The 17350-nt window shown below is 46.6% G+C and overlaps 1 protein-coding gene across 1 annotated transcript in view; it reads right to left on the bottom strand.

The window, feature by feature from the left end:
- Nucleotides 1-2486: 2486 nt before the first annotated feature.
- ADRA1D (adrenoceptor alpha 1D) overlaps nt 2487-17350 on the bottom strand; it is a 48816-nt gene continuing 33952 nt past the window's right edge. Inside the window, exon 2 of the mRNA XM_065633094.1 lies at nt 2487-6847. Coding sequence (XP_065489166.1) covers nt 6279-6847 — 569 coding nt within the window. The 3' untranslated portion in view covers nt 2487-6278. The remainder of the gene's footprint in view (nt 6848-17350) is intronic.

Raw genomic sequence — 17350 nt, 5'->3', positions numbered from 1 at the left:
ATATCTTCGGTCACCTTTGTCAGACTTTTCGGAACCCTTTCTAAGTCTATTCTATCCTTTCTGAGCTGAGCTAATCAGAGAAGCAGACAGCAGTCAAATTGCAGGTACATCATAGATTTATTCAGAGATGCAAAGACAATTTCAAGGTTATTCTCCATGTCTTCCATTCTTCATCTCTTTTCCAAAATTCCCTATCATGCAGTTTTCTTCTGTGACTGCTGTCAAGTATTGATCCAATGCTTTCATGTTATATCCCCTTTTGATTTTCCCTTTGCCTTTCCTGTCTCAGGTATCTATCACATATTTATGTCTCGCATATCTGAACATCTGATCCTCTACAAAGTCTCATTTTTGTTAAATTCTTGCAAGTTCTGTGCTGTCCCTGGCAGGTTTTCCAGGTGAAGTTCCCATCTTGCAAGGTGTCACTCTCAGGGTTTGCAGAAAGTCCCATGGGAGGGTGTTGGGACAGGACCACCTGGGTTTGACCAGCAGTGTGGCAACCCTGGGGTCAATGCTTCCTAGATGGGGTCAGGGCAACGGAGCTGTAGGACTTAAATAGGCAAAACAGCTGGGCAGGATAGAGAAAAGAAAGCACTGGCTTCATCCGGAGAGATGACTTGTTGACTGTGAGGTCAGCCAGGTCCAAAGAAAGCAACTGGAGAAAGCAAAGAGAGACTGAGATGAAGTGAGATAACATGACATGACATGATGTGACATGATGAGATGAGAAAGCAGAAGCTGCCTAGGAATTTCCAAACATCCCCCAAAATAGGGATGCAGAAACAGAATAATTGAATTTATACAGGTGCTACCGATGTCCTTTGCTTTCTAAAGGAGTGGTTGGTTTTTTGCTATGTCTCTGGGCTATCTTCTTTAGATACCAAAACAGCACTGGGAGTTGTACAGGTCACATACAATCTCCTCAGACACATGGTGTGAATTTTGGAATTGTCCTGTGCAGGGACATGAGTTGGACCCGATGATCCTTGTGGGTCCCTTCCAACTCAGGACATTCTATGATTCTATGATCTGTGTGAGGCTGCATTAGTAGATGTATCTGCTGTGAGATGAGATTGTTGAGTCAGACCAGCATCACCCCCAGCTCTGACAGATACCAGGGCTGTGTAGCCCTGGACCCTGACACTGTCTGCATAGCTCAGGCCACACAAAGTTCTCAGTGGGTTAAACTTGAGGCAAGGAAGGATGACAAAAGCAACATGCCCAGCCCTGCCTTGTGGCTCCAAAGGCTCATTCAGTCCTTGTGGCCATGGCAAGGGTCTTTCTTATCACACCCTCAGAGAAAGTCAACAGCAAAGCACCTAATACTTTCTTCCTGGCACCCGAGCAGGGCAGCACCCTGGTTTGACAGTCACACAGAAGGGAAACAAGTCCCTTTAAAAAAAAATATTAGCACTCTCAGTCAAGAGCATCCTTTGCTGTGGGTTCACCAGGGGACACAGCAACCGTCCCCCTTCCTCATCATCAGTCGGACTCAACCACACACGAGCATCAGCAAAACGCACAGTGAAGTCATGAAGTCATGACAGTCCTTCCCTGGAGCTGTTGAGTTGCATTTGGTAGATGCTCGCTTTGTCTCTGCCCGGAGCCATCCCTGAAGGACAGAGGGTCTTGGGCCGTGTTTGGTCATTTGCACTCATAGAATCATAGAATCTTAGAATCTGGAAGAAACCCTCTTCTTCTGGAAAAAATATTTCTGGAATACTTGTTGGAAGATTTCAGAGCTTTCTTTGTCCCATCACCACATTTCAGACTCTGCTATGTGATGTTGCTTTATCATCCTAGAAGTAGGGCAGATATTTTGTCCTTTTTTTGCTGTTTTCCTCTTTGGCGTCTCCAGCTCAGAGTCCTTCCCACGGCACCCAGCCCTGAGACACCAGTACCCAGTATCTAGAGGTGCCATCGTGCTGCATTTTGTGAAATGGAATACCTGAAGTTAGAGGAGAGCATAAGAAATGCTATTTCCACTTCACTACAGGTAGTGCTTTTGTGAGTGTCACTTGAATTTTAACTTCAGAGGAAAAACGAGAATTTTCCAGAGAAATCGTCAATAAGCTGAAATTTCAGTTTTTGTTAAAAATCCCTAATCTGATGGAAATTCTTCCACCAGACCTTGTTGCTAAACACCAACTACACAACATCCTTCCCTGCCCTGCCCTCCTCCACTCCCATGGATCATGGCTGCATTCAGATTCCTCTTGCTTCTTGAAGAAGACACAGCTGATGCAACCCCGTCATCCTTGCACGGCACAAAGCTGAGAGAGTTGTCTTCAGACTGGTTTTTGTCATAAATTCTTGCATGTGGGAGCAATTATCCTTGTGAAATTATGAAAAAGTATTTGGAAAAAAAACCAACAGTGGATAATTTGCAGGTTTTTTTCCTCCCTCCCTCATCCCTTACAACCCCTGTTTTAAAATCACACACAACTATTTACAGTGATGTTTTAGACAGGTTTGTGCATGTATTTGGTACAAACAAAAATATGTGCATTCTGTTTCATAGAGCTTACACCAATCCGACAGAACTTGAATCACAAAACAGAAATACTCCGGCTAATAAATACATCTGGGGATGAAAAATAAACATCTATACATAAAAAATTTCCATGTCTGCTAAAGAAAATGTACACTTATATACACACTGTAAACAATAGTAATGCAACCCAACTGTAGTCCAGCTCAGGCTGACAGGGACCTTCCTTCTCCCTTAAATAGGACTTGTGTGAGTCGACTGATGTCAAAGCTGCTGTTCACCATCCTGCACTGGGTTTGTGGAAGCAGCAAAGTCTGATGGTGCAATAGTGAAACGAAGCCAGTGCAAAGAGGTGAGAGCTGCTGCTTAACCAAGGTATGTGTGCTCTGGGGAATGGCCTGCTTGGCAAATTTGGAGAAAGGGGACCATACCCTTAGCTGGTCACACCATTGTGGGTCCAGAGAAGTCATGGGGATCAGACCAAATTTACCTCCTGAAGGTCTTGAGCCCATTTTTCCAGACTTGGGAGAGCTTGGAGATTAAAGGCATCAAAGAGAAATGCAAAGTTTTAGACACTCAGGTCATATTTCATACATTATCCTTCCTCCCCTGCTAGCAAAGGCAGCCCTGTCCACTCTAAATGATGCTCTACATGTAGGTCTTCAGAGACCAGGCTTGGCATTGCCTCTTCTGATGCAAGATGCTAAATGAAAGAGGGGCCTTCACTTAGGTGAGAAGCAAATATTTTGCCTGAATGCAGCACAGCAGAGCTCAAGACTTCCCTTCAGCCCCTTGTAGGGTATTTCTCAGGGCCTGATGAAACACAGGCACAGCTGCAATGGAGGAAAGTAAATGAGCCAGAATTCGCGAATTTCTCTGTATGCATATGCTTAATGCTTAAACAGACTTTATCCTAATTTTCTTCCCCACAGGTCTGTAAAGAATTGGGATAGAGAGGCAGTAAACCCCCAGATTAACCTTTTTTCCCCTTCTGGATTCTTTCAAGGGGCTGGAGGCTGCAAATATTTCAAAATTGGAATTAAGGTGGTGGGGCACAGGAACAGGTTGCCCAAAGAATTTGTGGATGCCCCATACCTGGAAGCGTTCAAGGCCAGGTTGGACAGGGCTTTGAGAAACCTGGTCTGGTGGAAGATGTTCCTGCCCATGGCAGGGAGTTGGAACTAGATGATCTTCAAGGTCCCTTCTATTCCAAACCATTCTATGATTCTGTGATCAGGGGAAAGTGTGAGCAATAATGTCTACTCATTCATGGAAATTAACTGCTTGCCAGTAATTGCTAAAAGCCCCTGCAAAGTCTCCATTTATAGAAGAATGTCTGCCATTTCGGAGAGGAAATTCATATAGATAAATGTAGTAAGATGTGTATTTGTGTCTGCATGGTCATGGATGCACACGTTACCATGTGTTATAAGCCTCTGGCTGTGGAGAGACATGAGATAAATCTGCTCCTGAGCACCAGCAAATATTTAATGGCAGATGTCCATCTTCTCCCTTGACTAGACTTTCACTTCTGATGATAAGCATACAAGCTCATCCCAAACTGTGTCCCCTAATTGCTTAAATTATGCGCTTGCATGTGTTAGACCTGCAAAGCAACGTCACCATAACAGGGGCCAAAAATGCAGAACTGGGTGCATTTACTCCCTTTGCCAGTGGCATGTGTGCACACTCATCCTGAGAGGTGGGTGGAAGGCAGGAGGAGTAATGCTTTCACCTTGACCTTCTGGACACTTTACTTCTTCAGTGACTGCCCTCTCCGTGATGCCTTCTCTGCTACGTCCCCAGTGCCATCAGTGTGCTCTCCCATTGGGATCCCAAAACCACCTAGGAAACCAGTGGCAGCTGCAGTCCTTAAAATGACTTTCTGTGTCACCCCATCATCACTGTAGGGTCTCACTTCCCTTCAAGGCCAAGAAATGGGGAAAAAAAAGGTGTATTTCCCCACAGAGATTCCCATGGGGTATTGGACCCTTGCTTTGGTAGGGATGAACTTCTCAGGCTGGCAATGTCTGGCTGATTTTGCAGACAGTAATGAGTCTGGGTTCAATGCAAGTGCAATGCTGCCCCTGTGCCTTGGTGGGGTTTGCTGCTGGTGGAAAAATATTTGGACAAAATCTGGAGGTCTTTGTGCAGTAATTCATCCAGTTCAGAGTCCTGCATTGAGTAAAGGGCAGAAGGGTCTTAAGCGTGTTGAGACAGGACAACTCCAGAAATCGTGTCTCAGTATGCACTGTACAAAAAAAGTAAAAAATAAAAGAAGTCCAACTTCTCCTCTGTTTTGATTTCCTTTCAAGCAAATGAACAGCAGAAAGAAAGGTGACATTTTCTTTGCTATGCCCAGGAGCCTTTAATCTCCTTTGATAGCCACCCTTTAGAGGACAAGTTGGATGTGCTGGAGGTACATTCATGAAAGGCTCCTAATGGGTTTGAGGGACAGTGCTAATGTGGATGAGTTTCCATCCAGCACATATTCAGTGTCATGTCTCCACCCCTCGATTTCATGTTCCTGTTCTTCACCCACCTGGCTTAAGATACTGCATCTGAGATCCAGACTTTGCCTCTATCGTTTACATGTGTCCTGGATCTGTCCGGTAACTGATCTAATGATATCTCTCTGTGTCTCATTCTCTGTCCGAAATTTGATAAACCAGTGTCTGAAAAACATGGCCAAGCAGAGCCCGGGTGACCATTTTTCTGAGTTGCAAAGCACAGTTTGTGTGATCCTGGCTGAGGTGGGCCTGTCATGGCTCCAACCTCCCTGCAGTCCCCAGAGGAGGCCACAGTGCCCTCCTGAGAGGAGCCCACATTCTGGGGCGGTGAGAAGTTGACTGCGAACCTGAGCAAAGCTCCTAGGATGCGTCTTTATTCCATGTCGTTTGAGAGAGACAACAAGAGCAAGAAGGGGACAGAAAAGGCTGGGGATCACTGACACCAAAAGGAGCTGCTTTCTCTATCATGGAGGGTTGCACACTAGAGCAAGGCGGGTTGTGACTGTTTCACTGGAAAGTGAAATGAGAAATGCATCACAGGTTGGAATTAAAGAAGAGAGACCTGCACACCCATTGGCATCAGCATATACATCTGGACTGCTTCTCTGGCCTAAAACTGGGTTATGTGGAAGGGGCAAAGCTGTGGTCACTGCAGACATGGTGGCTGAGAGCCAGGATCCCACCACCCTGCTTGAGAATACCGCAGTCGCTTGCCCTCCAAAGCAAAGGCCTCGTCTGGAGGTCCCAGCCAGCCCTGTGGACCTACAAGCTCCCAACCCATTATCTGAAGGATAAGCTGCCAGTTACTGCTCAGCAACATCCTTTCTGGGTGCTGCCTCTGGATGGAAACATGATCACATGGACTAAGGCAGGGTTGGCATCTTTTGGGGTTTGATCTTTCCATTAGATTTTGCGGTGGTGTTTTTAAGGCAAAGGAGACATGCTGGTTTCCCTTAATTGCACACATTTTTCCAAAGTCAAAGATAACCATCCACTGGAGGAAACAACTCTTTTCACTAGGCCATATCCACCCCACATCTTCCCCTCCTGCTGCAGCTCATTGAAGTGGGATACGCCATTGGCTCTTTTTTGAGGAACCCATGATCCCGGAGAAGGGGCTGACCTCTGCATGGAGGATGCTTGTATAACCTTTGGGCAACTGCATTTTATACCTGATTGCTGCTTCCAGTCTGCCTGACAGACCCACAGATAGTATCCCTTCATGTTTCTGCTAGATGATACCTCTAAAGAAACCATCAACAGCTGTCCCAATGGCTTCAAATATCTGTTTCTCGCAGCCCGCAGCAGTCTGTTAAGTCATGGGTTTGATAGTCAATGGTTTCCACGAAGTCATGAGGGATCCCGATAGAAACAGACTCCACCTCTGTTTTGTAGGTGGCTGTGGCCCCCGCTTTGCTGGAGCCACCCCGGATTTTATTAGAAAGGCTGTTCATCTTCTCCTTCAGCTGGGTGGATGCTGGTTTCTGAAAAGGAGTGAGCATTTTCCAGCCCTTGAAGCTGAGTGTTCGCCTCTTACTGGCCCTCTCCTGCAAGGAGGAGTTAAATATGAACGAGCTGTTCAGGGTGTTAATCCTGGGCCTCAGGTCTGTCTCAGAGTCTTGCATCGAGCTGTTCACGGAGGCCCCTCGCCAGTGGTGGTCGTAGACGCGCCAGATGGGCCGTCTTCTCCGGTGGCATTGGCACTTGAGCAGCCTGATGAAAGCTCGCTTGAACTCTTTGCTGGAGCATGGGTAGATGATGGGGTTCACGCAGCTGTTGAAGTATCCCAGCCAGAAGATGACCTTGAAGACCATTTCGGAGGGCTTCAGAGATGGGAAGAAAGAACCTTGGAAGAGATTAAAAGAAATATGGTTAGAGGAAGGGGAAGGGTATGGCAGCACAGGGTAGCAAGCGTGGTGGTCGGCTCAGTCTGGAAGAAGTGATACCTGCAGAAAGGTGTGATTCTTCTATCAGGTCCTCGGCTAGCAATGCCACTGCCACCAGAGTGAAGATCTGACCACTGCAGGACTGCAAGGCATCAACCCTAAAGTGATAACGATGGATAATACCATGTCTTTGGCAGGAACCTCATATTCCACTGCAAAAGGGCTCCCAGCACCCTCAAATGCAGCTGTGAGCCATCAAGTCAAGCCCTTACAGCTTGGAAGGAGGCTGTTAATTTTTGCAGCTGCTACACAAGCATGAGGGTTTGGGGGCTGGGGGATTTTTCTCACACGTGTCTCCAGACCACCATCCAGCTAAACCCCTGAAGTCCAGCATGCACTTCAGAGGAGAAAATCCTGGTGCAGGATCCAACAGCCATGTGGCCGAACCCGTTTCGCTCACTGTGGGTTCAGCCATCCTGCTCTGAATTGATGCAGGAGATTTGCACCCAAGAGTTATCTCCCACACCTGGGGACCTGGCTGCTTCCTGAGATCCTGTAGTGGGGTTGAGGGCATCATTTTGGGGAATAGGTTCAGTGGTCTCCATGCCTCCCTGGTTTATCAGCCAAGGCAGCCAGGCCCTGTTCCATTCCAGATCAGATGGAGAAAACTGTTGCTTGGATGTTCTGCAGGGATCGGTTCTTGGTGCCTGCCTCTTCCTACGTGTGGCACTGCACGTAAAAGGATGGATACAGCCCTGTCACCTGCACTGATGGAAGAGCAACATCCCTTCACCTCCTACACTCGTGTATTTTGGGTCATCAGTGTTACACACCCGCTGTTCAAATTTTGCGGTGATGTTAATGTGGACTCTTAAAGTGGGCTCAGATAATATCCACCACTCCAAGCTTGTATCTGCTACTTGAAAAAGCTCTTTTGTTCACCCCACCCCTATTTATGCTTTTATGCTGGAGATTCCCAGTGGTTTTCTTGGTGAAAAAGCTGGAGATTTTTTTTGCAGCCAGAAGATGTCAGTGTTGCACCCACATGGCCCTGTCACTTCTCGTTCCCCACTCAGATCCGAAATAACTTTCTGACTCAGCCTTAATTTCTTTTAATTTTAGCTCTGGATGACAAATGGTGCCACCATGTGACTGAGTGCTAATTTGTATTTTAGTAAATAACATTAGCTCTGGATATCATTATTATTTTCCCTGTGCTCAAAAGCCTGGTGTCAAAACAGTAAAACAGGTGCCAGGAGACAGAAATTTGGGACTGACAACACATAAAATCTCTGCAAGCTGTTTGCTGGAGAAAAAAGCCATCAGCCAGGAAACCCAGAACACTGGTTCCAGCAAAGCTTTCTTACACTCATCCCTAAAAAGTGCAGAAATCACAGCCAGACTCAGCGTTAGTTATGTGGGCTACTCCATCACAGGGACTTGGGAGAAGACAGATCTCAGCATTTTCTGATGGTTAGGCAGGGAAAGCAGAGATGAGGCCGTGCAACTTAAATCTGCCGAAGGCCAACACAAGTCTTAGGGCTGGAGTAAACATTGGCTGTCGATACGTGCTGAAGGAGTCATTGAATGGGGACAGTAAGGTCACTATGCTGGAAAGACCTGGGCCTTTCATGGAAATGAGTGGTATTTGCAGTTTAATGAGCAGCCACTGGTGTCATAGCCTGTGGTTTTGAACAGAGCAATAACACCGGGGTTGGGTTTTGTAGAAGCAATGACCCCTCCTTAGTTGTTTTTGATTAAAAGGGTGAGGCACTGGAACAGGCTGCCCAGAGAAGTTGTGGATGCCTCATCCCTGGAAGTGGTCAAGGCCAGGTTGGATGCGGCTTTGAGCAACCTGGTCTGGTGGAAGGTGTCCCTGCCCATTGCACGGGGGGTTGGAATTAGATGAACTTTAAAGTCCCTGTCAGCCCAAACCATTCTATAATCCTATGATTCTATGATTCCTTCTGGGACAGCGGTGAACTTCACAGGTTGCTTGTAGGCTGCTTGAATCACCACATTCAATTCTAACCACAGCAGAAACACCACCCCCAAGTGTTTAGCCAGGAGGTTCTAAACATCCCAGTGGTGCTGGGAGCCATCCCTCTTTGCACTGCATGTAGCATCTCCTCTGTTCTCCATCCGATGATGGCTTTGAGCCTTCCCCCTTCTCACACTGACCCCAACCCACCACCCTGGACTTACGGGCACCATCTGAATCTTTGGGCAATGTGGTCCAGCGGTAGCTTTCCAAGCCCAGCATCAATTTCTCTCCTTAGTATCAGGTTTTGGCAGTAGGGGGTGGGTCTGTGTTCCTGCCCAGGCTCCCCCTCTCTCCATCCTGCCTATGGACCAGCCTCTAACCACAGCCCTACCCTCTCAGCAAGGCAATCCCTGGCTTTCAGCCTAAAGACATTGCGTTGTCCCAGCTTGACCCTGCCATAGCTTAGTGTGAGTGTTTGGGGCCATGTAAGGTGAAGGACTTCATTAAGCATGTAATCTTGCTCATTCCCTTGTCAGGGAGACATGTCATGCCTCAGTTTCCCCTCTGAAGAAAGAGGCTAATTACCATAAACTCTTTCACAGCGTTGCTGTGAAACCTGTTTGTGGTGCGCACTGGGTTCTCAGAAGAGATTTATGTAGCATTTTTTTAACTTTGAGAGGAAAAGAAAATGAAAAGCTATGGTAACAAAGCAAATAAAAGAAGGGTCTCTTTAGAAATGAGACTCATAATTACGCTTGAGCCACGCTACTTAAGAGATTGGCACTTGCTTAAACAGCCTCGTGGCTGTTAAAATAATAACTTATATCTAGTATTTAGCAGTTCATTGCACAACACAGTTTCTGTACTATGTGCTTTGCCCTTTTCATCCAGATAAAAAAATACAAACTGAAAAGAAAATTAAAAAAGCTATAAATTCTCTGAATTTCAACTTTGGCTGTGTTTCATCTGCTAGAACCTTGTGTACATCTGAAGACAAGGGGCTCATTACCATGCAAATAAGAGTGCCCCTTGGAAGAGACGTGTACTGACTACACCCATAGTTTCCTCATTTGATCACACTGGGGTGAATAGAACTAGGCAGGGAGTCCTCAGAGCAGGTCTTTGGCTGGTAACTTTGTACATGCTGGACCATCAGATTCTCTTGATAGGCACTGGGAGGTTGCACATAAGGAAGAGTTGCAGGGTCTTATTTAGGGAATGAGTAAATAATGGAAGAAATTATCTCTCGCTTTCATACACGTAAAAATGCAACAACATTTTGAGAGAGGGAGGTTTTTTGCACTAGGCTTTCTAACAGTTACTATACAGTTATTATACAGTTACTACACTGTTACTATAGTCCTTTCAGTACTTAAAAGGGGCCGATAAAAAAGATGGGGACAGACTTTTCAGCAGGGCCTGTTGTGATAGGACAAGGGGTGATGGTTTTAAACTAAAGGAGGAGAGATTCAGGCTGGACATGAGGAAGGAATTGTTGTCCCTGAGGGTGGCGAGAGCCTGGCCCAGGTTGGCCAGAGAGGCGGTGGCTGAACCATCCCTGGAGACATCCCAGGCCAGGCTGGACGGGGCTCTGAGCAACCTGAGCTGGTGCAGATGTCTCTGCTCATGGCAGGGGGGGCACTGGAGGACCTGAGAAGGGCCCTTCCAACCCAAACTATCCTATGATTCTATGATTCTATGATTCTATGATTCTGTGATTCTGTGATTCTGTGACTCTATTCTACATAGGAGCATAGACGTTGTTAGGATGTGTGGAAGACAGTACTGAGTAACAGACACTTGAAGAGCTCAGGAAACACACTCAGATGTGTCCAATGTCCAGAAATAGAAAATGGGAATAAAACATCAGGTAAAACAACAGAGGATTATGCACCACCACCTTAGCCTGACATCGCAGTGTAAGAGCACTTTTTGATAATTTGCTCCCCAAAGCACCAAAGCCAGAACAGGGCAATATCAAGGAAAGAACAGGGAGGCCAAATGTTGTAATACTTGTGTCACAATACAAGTCTGTGAAACCTGGTCGTGTTTCAAAGCAGAGCTGCTCCTATTCACTCAAAATCAGCCTGCCGGACACCTCTATTGGGCATTCAGCTCAACGCATCATGGCAAAGTTTGCTGTAGTTTCCAAAGGAGGAGGTGCTGACACCCACCTTGGGGACATCCACCCACAGGGTGGTCTTGGTGTGGTGTGCAGTAACACTGTGTATGTCCTGGGATCCAAGAACCCCCTGTTGTGCTGGAGCATCTGAGACCTCAGAGCCCTCACAGGGAGAAAACAAAGGAGATTTGGCTTGCCCGTGGATGGAGGATCCTGGTTGTATCTCAGTGTAGGACGCTCCCAGCTAGGGTTGGATGTAGAGCCTCATCCTTCATATTTGCTACTGTCTTGTTGAGAAGGATCTATGTTGGCTTATAGAGATCCTGCTGAGGATTTCGTCTTCTCTTAATAAATAAAGATTTTATAATAATACTGCTGGAGGGCTTGAAATTCCTTTCAGGGCTTTATTGCTTTCAGCATTTTATAAAAGGTCATTCCACAGCTTGCAGAGTCTACATCCTAGTGATAGAGCACTGGGTCTGAGCAAGGACTGCAAGTCCTGTTTTAGCCATAGAGAATTATCTTCAGGATCAGAAATTAAGAAAACTGCAGGTGACATCAGGAAAAGCTACTGCCACCATGCAGAGTGACTGGACTCGGTCTAAACATGATGTGAAGGTTGAATTTCACTTTTTTTTGGTGTTGCAACATTGAGCCAATAAGATATGTGCTCTGCAGTAAAAGCAAAAGAGTAATTTATTTGGTGTTCTTACAGAATGTGTGTGTCTGTATTTGTGTGTGCAGGATATGCATGTGTGTTTGTATGCTGTGTGTGTGACTATATTTTTTCTTAGGTAATGTCACTCTGCTCATATCTGGGGAAAAAACGGCCAAGTACAAATCTCTCAAGCCATGGGCATGCTTGCCAACACTGTGACATGCTGCATTGGGTCGCTAGTGGATGCAATCTTCTCTTTACATATCCAAACACATATCCCATTTTTTTTTTAGGTTGTTTGAGCACAATCTCATGATCTTTCCTTGTCTGCACTTCTCCACCCTGCCCTCCCCATGACTCACTCGAAGGTGATATCACTGGATTGTTTGGAGAGCGGCTGGTCCCAGCACTCAGGGCTCAAAAAAATAAAGCAAAACAAGAAAAAAGACAAATGCAAAAATGAAAATGGACCCAGTCCAATCTAAATTCTGGCCCTGGCTCCCAGTATGCAGCCAGAATCTGTGAGCAGGTTTGCTTTCTGCCGCAGTTGGCAAGGGCATCTTTTTTTTAAAAGGTCCCCCCTTTACAGCATGTCCTGAATAGTCCACGGCACAAAAGTGCTGCAGATGTAATAGCAGGTGGGAAAAACAAAGTGCCAAAGTCGTGCCCCAATGCCATCCTGCCATGAATGGGAAATGTGAGCACCAGCAGGGTTGTTCACACTGACAAGGGGCCTCACAGTTGCTTGGTGTGAGCTTTGTAAGAAGAATGATCCTGGACCCAAATGGTTTATGAAGAATTGGACTTTGCGAGTGTTGGTGGAATGCCATGGGAAAACTAAATAGTGAGCTATTATTCACTGACTTTTCCACAACAAGGGATGTTACCGGAGATGGAGAATAGTGGGTGGTAGGTTAAAAACAAAGATGAGGAGATGGTTCACCTCACAGCATGTTGCTCAGCTGTGGATGTCCCCACAGCAGGAGATTGCATATACTAAAAAATGATTGGCCAAACTCATGGAATAGAAGAAGTCTATCAAGGTGCAAACCACTCTGTTCCTGAGTTAGAAAGCTCCAGAAATCCATATATAGGATTAGGTTATGGTGGGCACATGGGCCTGATCACGAGAGCTTCTCCTGAATGTGTCCTCACTGGTCAGGAGGGTTCTGAGGAGTCCCTCTGGATGTGTCAGAGCAGCAAGTCAAGAGAATCACAGAATCGTAGGATTGGGTTGGATCATTGGATTGGAAGGCACTTTCCAAGCTCATCCAGCCCAACTCCTGCCATGAGCAGGGACATCTGCACCAGCTCAGGTTGCTCAGAGCCCCGTCCAGCCTGGCCTGGGATGTCTCCAGGGATGGTTCATCCACCACCTCTCTGGCCAACCTGGGCCAGGCTCTCACCACCCTCAGGGGCAATAATTTCTTCCTTATGTCCAGCCTGAATCTCCTCTCCTTTAGTTTAAAACCATCACCCCTTGTCCTATCACAACAGGCCCTACTGAAAAGTCTGTCCCCATCTTTCTTATCAGCCCCTTTTAAATATGGAAAGGCCCTTCTTGGGCCCCCATGGTAGAAAACCTCCCTGGTGCAGCTGCCAAGCTCTGGGAGAACGAGCTACATATCAGCAAGGATTTCTGCCTCTGTGTGAGACTGGGAGCCTCAGCTTCTGATGAGTCTTTCTCGACCTTCTCTGCTATTTACCACTTCTGCTGGGCATCTGTAGGCATTTCAGGGTCCCTAGAGGGTTAACACCTCCTTGCAGCTGGTGGCGTATCTTAAAGTGATGGAGGAGTTCACTGCCCTTCTAGGACAGATCCAAGAGCTGCTTGGCGTAGGGAGGAGGACAACATGTTCACAGTGGCTCCAGCATTCTCCCTGGGGGACGATAGCATGGGGATATCAAGTGGAATTCCTCAGGCCTGTGAGCCTTCCAGTTGACCCCATAAACAACGTCACAGATAAGCGACAGCTTCCGTCACGCCAATGAAAGCCCCGACGAGCTGCCTGCATGTCTCTCTGCGCGTAGGTATGCCTGCTTGCTCCAACTTCTGCACCCTGATCCGGCTGAAAAGAAAAGCAGGAGAAGCCACTGCTCCCCTACCCATTTCTGACCTTCTAGGCAAATCTTGTCCCGAGTTGATGGCTGGAGAAGGCCTCTTGGAGGCTCTTTGGCCATGCCAAAGCCTATGGTGGGGTGTGCATATCTGACACGCGGTGTCCTTGTAGGAAGGGAGGGCAGCCTGCAGTGTGGTGGGGCTCAGGGAAGCATGGTGTAGGCTGGGGGTGGTGGGGAGGTTTCGAAGGTAGGAGAGATCAACTTGGGGGTCTCAGAGCTCTGAAAAACATGAATGCTCTCAAGCAGCATCTAAAATTTAAGCACTGAGTGTGGTTTGCCTGTCACCAAGAGAAGGATAATGCAGCAGACCCTTGTCTTGATAATTTGTCTAATTCACAGTGGCCAAGCCTGTCTCCTAATCTCTAGGCAGCATGGTCCTCATGATATCTCTGTAGATTTCCTCTAAATTGCAGGACTTTGACTGAAATTGCCCTCCATTCACTTCAAATCTCATATTGGTGTTTTTCTCAAAGCAACCCCATGATCTGGACTACTGATAGGAGTCATTGACATGAGGATGTTTCCAAGGCATCGAATTTCCCAAAAATTTTGGGTATCTGCTGTGAGTCATCTAACTGAATTTAGGTACCTGAGCAGGTCCCTAGACTCCTCTTAGAGTCAATGGTTTAGTCAGTAGACTCTGTGGAGAGGAGGGAGTGGTCCCTCTTGTCCTAAAGTAGGAGGCTGTACTGGGCAGACGGATCACACTAGTTCTCAGATATGGACCCAGACTCCTGGCTCATGGGCATCCACATCATAGACATCCAAGGTTACTCCTGATGGATTTCACCCTTAATGTCATCAGTATCTGGTGGTCTTCTCCTCTCTTGGGAGGTGTTGCCCAAACTTCCTATGCATCAATTTCTCTCCTGTGCAGGACAGGACTTCCATCACTGGAAGAATTTCACCAGTGAGCCTTCCACAGTGGTGAAGGATGACACAGTGAAGAGCCCCATGGGTACATCTACATTGTTACCTAACAGAAAGCTAACAAATAATTTCAAGTTTTGGGTTCTGCACAGTGCTAATTTGCTTAACATGGTCCAGCTAGACCTCTCCAGATAAATTTGGTCCAGGGAACAGTTCACTCCAGAGGCTGTTCCCAAAAGGCCATAAGGACTTGACTGTGCACTCCTCCAACATCGTCCCTGCAGGCTCTGCAGCCTTAATTACCTCCATATGCCCTCATGCCACATCACAGGGCATGCATCTGCCTCAGACTGAAGATCCACTCTGGTGGGCTTCCACACAACACTCTCTGCTTTTCCAGAGATTCACAGCTCCCACCAGAGAGTAATTATGTTGTAGGACCACTGGGGCACTGTGTGAGGCCCGAGAGGGCTTTTGGCCAGGTACCGTAAAGTACTTAGTGTGCTCTAGTCCACTCTACAGCCCTTGCTCTGTAGGCTTGCAACCATAATCTGGCTAAAAAATATAATAATTAAAAAATACATATATGTATTAGCAGTATAGCTGACCCCTAGTAGTTAGCTTGGCTCCTGAGCAAGTCGCAGCTAAACTTGTGATTTGCTGGGTACCCCTGGGAATGTGTGCAACGGGACCCAAAGAAAATTCAACGTGCCAAGTTACTTGGGAGGCCACTGACCCTTCATTTGGGGATAGACAGCTGAAAGCAGCAGCACAAATCCCCAGAAATTCATTGCATTCATTGCATTTTCCTTCCAAGATCCTGGACGTACCACAGTAACACCATGCACAAAGCTGCATTGCATAAACTGCTTTCTATCTTTCATTATGGATCTATAAAGAAGAAAGTATTGCCCGAGATAATAAAAGCAAAATCAATTTATCCCTAGGGATTGTGACCTGCCACTGCACAGAGGTTGATCTAAAGATGCGTAGAGCTCTGGGTCTGCAGAAGGGCCAAGAAGGGATTCTCTTGTTTTCCAACTCTGTAGCCCTGTGGCATGATGACAAAACCATCCTTTTGAAGTATATATGCCAGCAGGATGAGGACTGAGGTTTTTCCCTGCTTCTTGGTTATTAAGAGGAGCTCTGTAGACCCTACTCAGGAAGGACTAGGCAGAGAAAAGGAAGAGAGATTTTGAAATCATACCTAGACTTGGACACTGCAAGCAAAGCTCACTTTATAAAAAAGCTTTTAAAATGGTTAAGGCAATCCTTTCATGAGGGAATGAAGATCAGGACCAACTATCTCCTTTGCATGTTGTAGAAGGCAATGTTGGCCCATCGACTTTCTCATGCCTGTGACGAAGCCAGGACCTGGGTTCTGAGGACATTAATCCTGGGCCACCTGATGAGCTCATCGTCATGAGTGCTTTGCTTGCTCTGTGGTGAAGAGTGTGGATGGTTCAGTGTTGAAAAGGGACTGTACAGAGGGTAACCCCAAGCTTGATGTTAGACATTGTCCTCCCCATGCCCTGAAACCAAGCTGTCCCTTAACTCACCTCAACACTGCCCTGCCCAGGAGAATCCTTTTCAGCTTCTTGGTTGATCCTCCAAGAAGGGCTGGGTAACAGATTCAGGGACACAGACAGTGTTGAACATGGCAGGGTCAGCAGGAAGATGGACTTTGAAAATGGGCCACAAGATTAAAAAGAAGACAAAGATGAAAGCTTTTTTCATCTCTCTTCTAGTACAGACTCCCTTAATGGTAATATTTTTTGCAATGTTTCTTATGCTTGGGAAAGATATATGTGTATTCAACTTCCTATTCTTTAACTATTCACAGTTAATAGTCTGACTTCAGCCCCAAAGGGGACCCTAAACCAAAACTTAAAATCATGAGACTCAGCAAAAAGATGTAAATAAAATTAGGAAAAAAAAAAAAGTCGGGAAGATTGGCCAATCTGGCAAATCCGAAGGGAAATATCAGGAAGGTTCTTATTTGCCAGATGCAAATGAAGAAAAAAAATAATATGTCTCCAGAGAGAAGGAAAAAGTCAGGGCACTTGAGTCACATGTCAAGAGCTCTTGTCTTGCTGTCTGAGCAGGAAGAACACTGGAATCTGTGTGCTGATGTTAGAGTGAGCTCAGCAGAGACCACAGTGAGATTCTTGCCTGGATGGTTAAACAGAGGAAACACGCTCGGGGCAGCCTTCGAAAAGAAAATTTCCATCTGGCTGGGGATGTGAATGAACAAGCGGCCGTGCGGGGTTGCTAGGTTCCCTCCGGGGCAATGCAAAAAACAGCGTGTCATTCAGAGAGGAGCGCTCCCGGGGCTCTCCATTCTGCAAACGTGGGAGCATCCTGAGCATTGGTGTCCTGCTGCATCTGCTCCTGGGCATCCCTTCTCTGCACGATGGCATCTCGAGGACACTTCTGGGTGATGCAGCCAGTATGACCTGCCCTTGGGAAAGGGGAGCATTTATGGACAAGGTGACTGGCTGCCATCTGCAGCAGGAGTAAGCCTTAGGTAGAACATCTCATGGGCAAAAACCCAACTATAGGCATAGGTTGCAAATAATAATAAGCAAAGATGCCGCTTATTCAAGCCCCGTGACTCAAACAGTATGATGGCACACTGTTCTCTGCCATGGATAACTTTGTCCTTAACTAATGGCTTGCATAATGCTCTCTCTCAGTGGACCGTAACT

This window comes from Caloenas nicobarica, chromosome 4, assembly GCF_036013445.1.
Source record: "Caloenas nicobarica isolate bCalNic1 chromosome 4, bCalNic1.hap1, whole genome shotgun sequence".
NCBI classification, from domain to species: Eukaryota; Metazoa; Chordata; class Aves; order Columbiformes; family Columbidae; genus Caloenas; species Caloenas nicobarica.
This window is presented reverse-complemented; position numbering and strand designations above follow the sequence as displayed.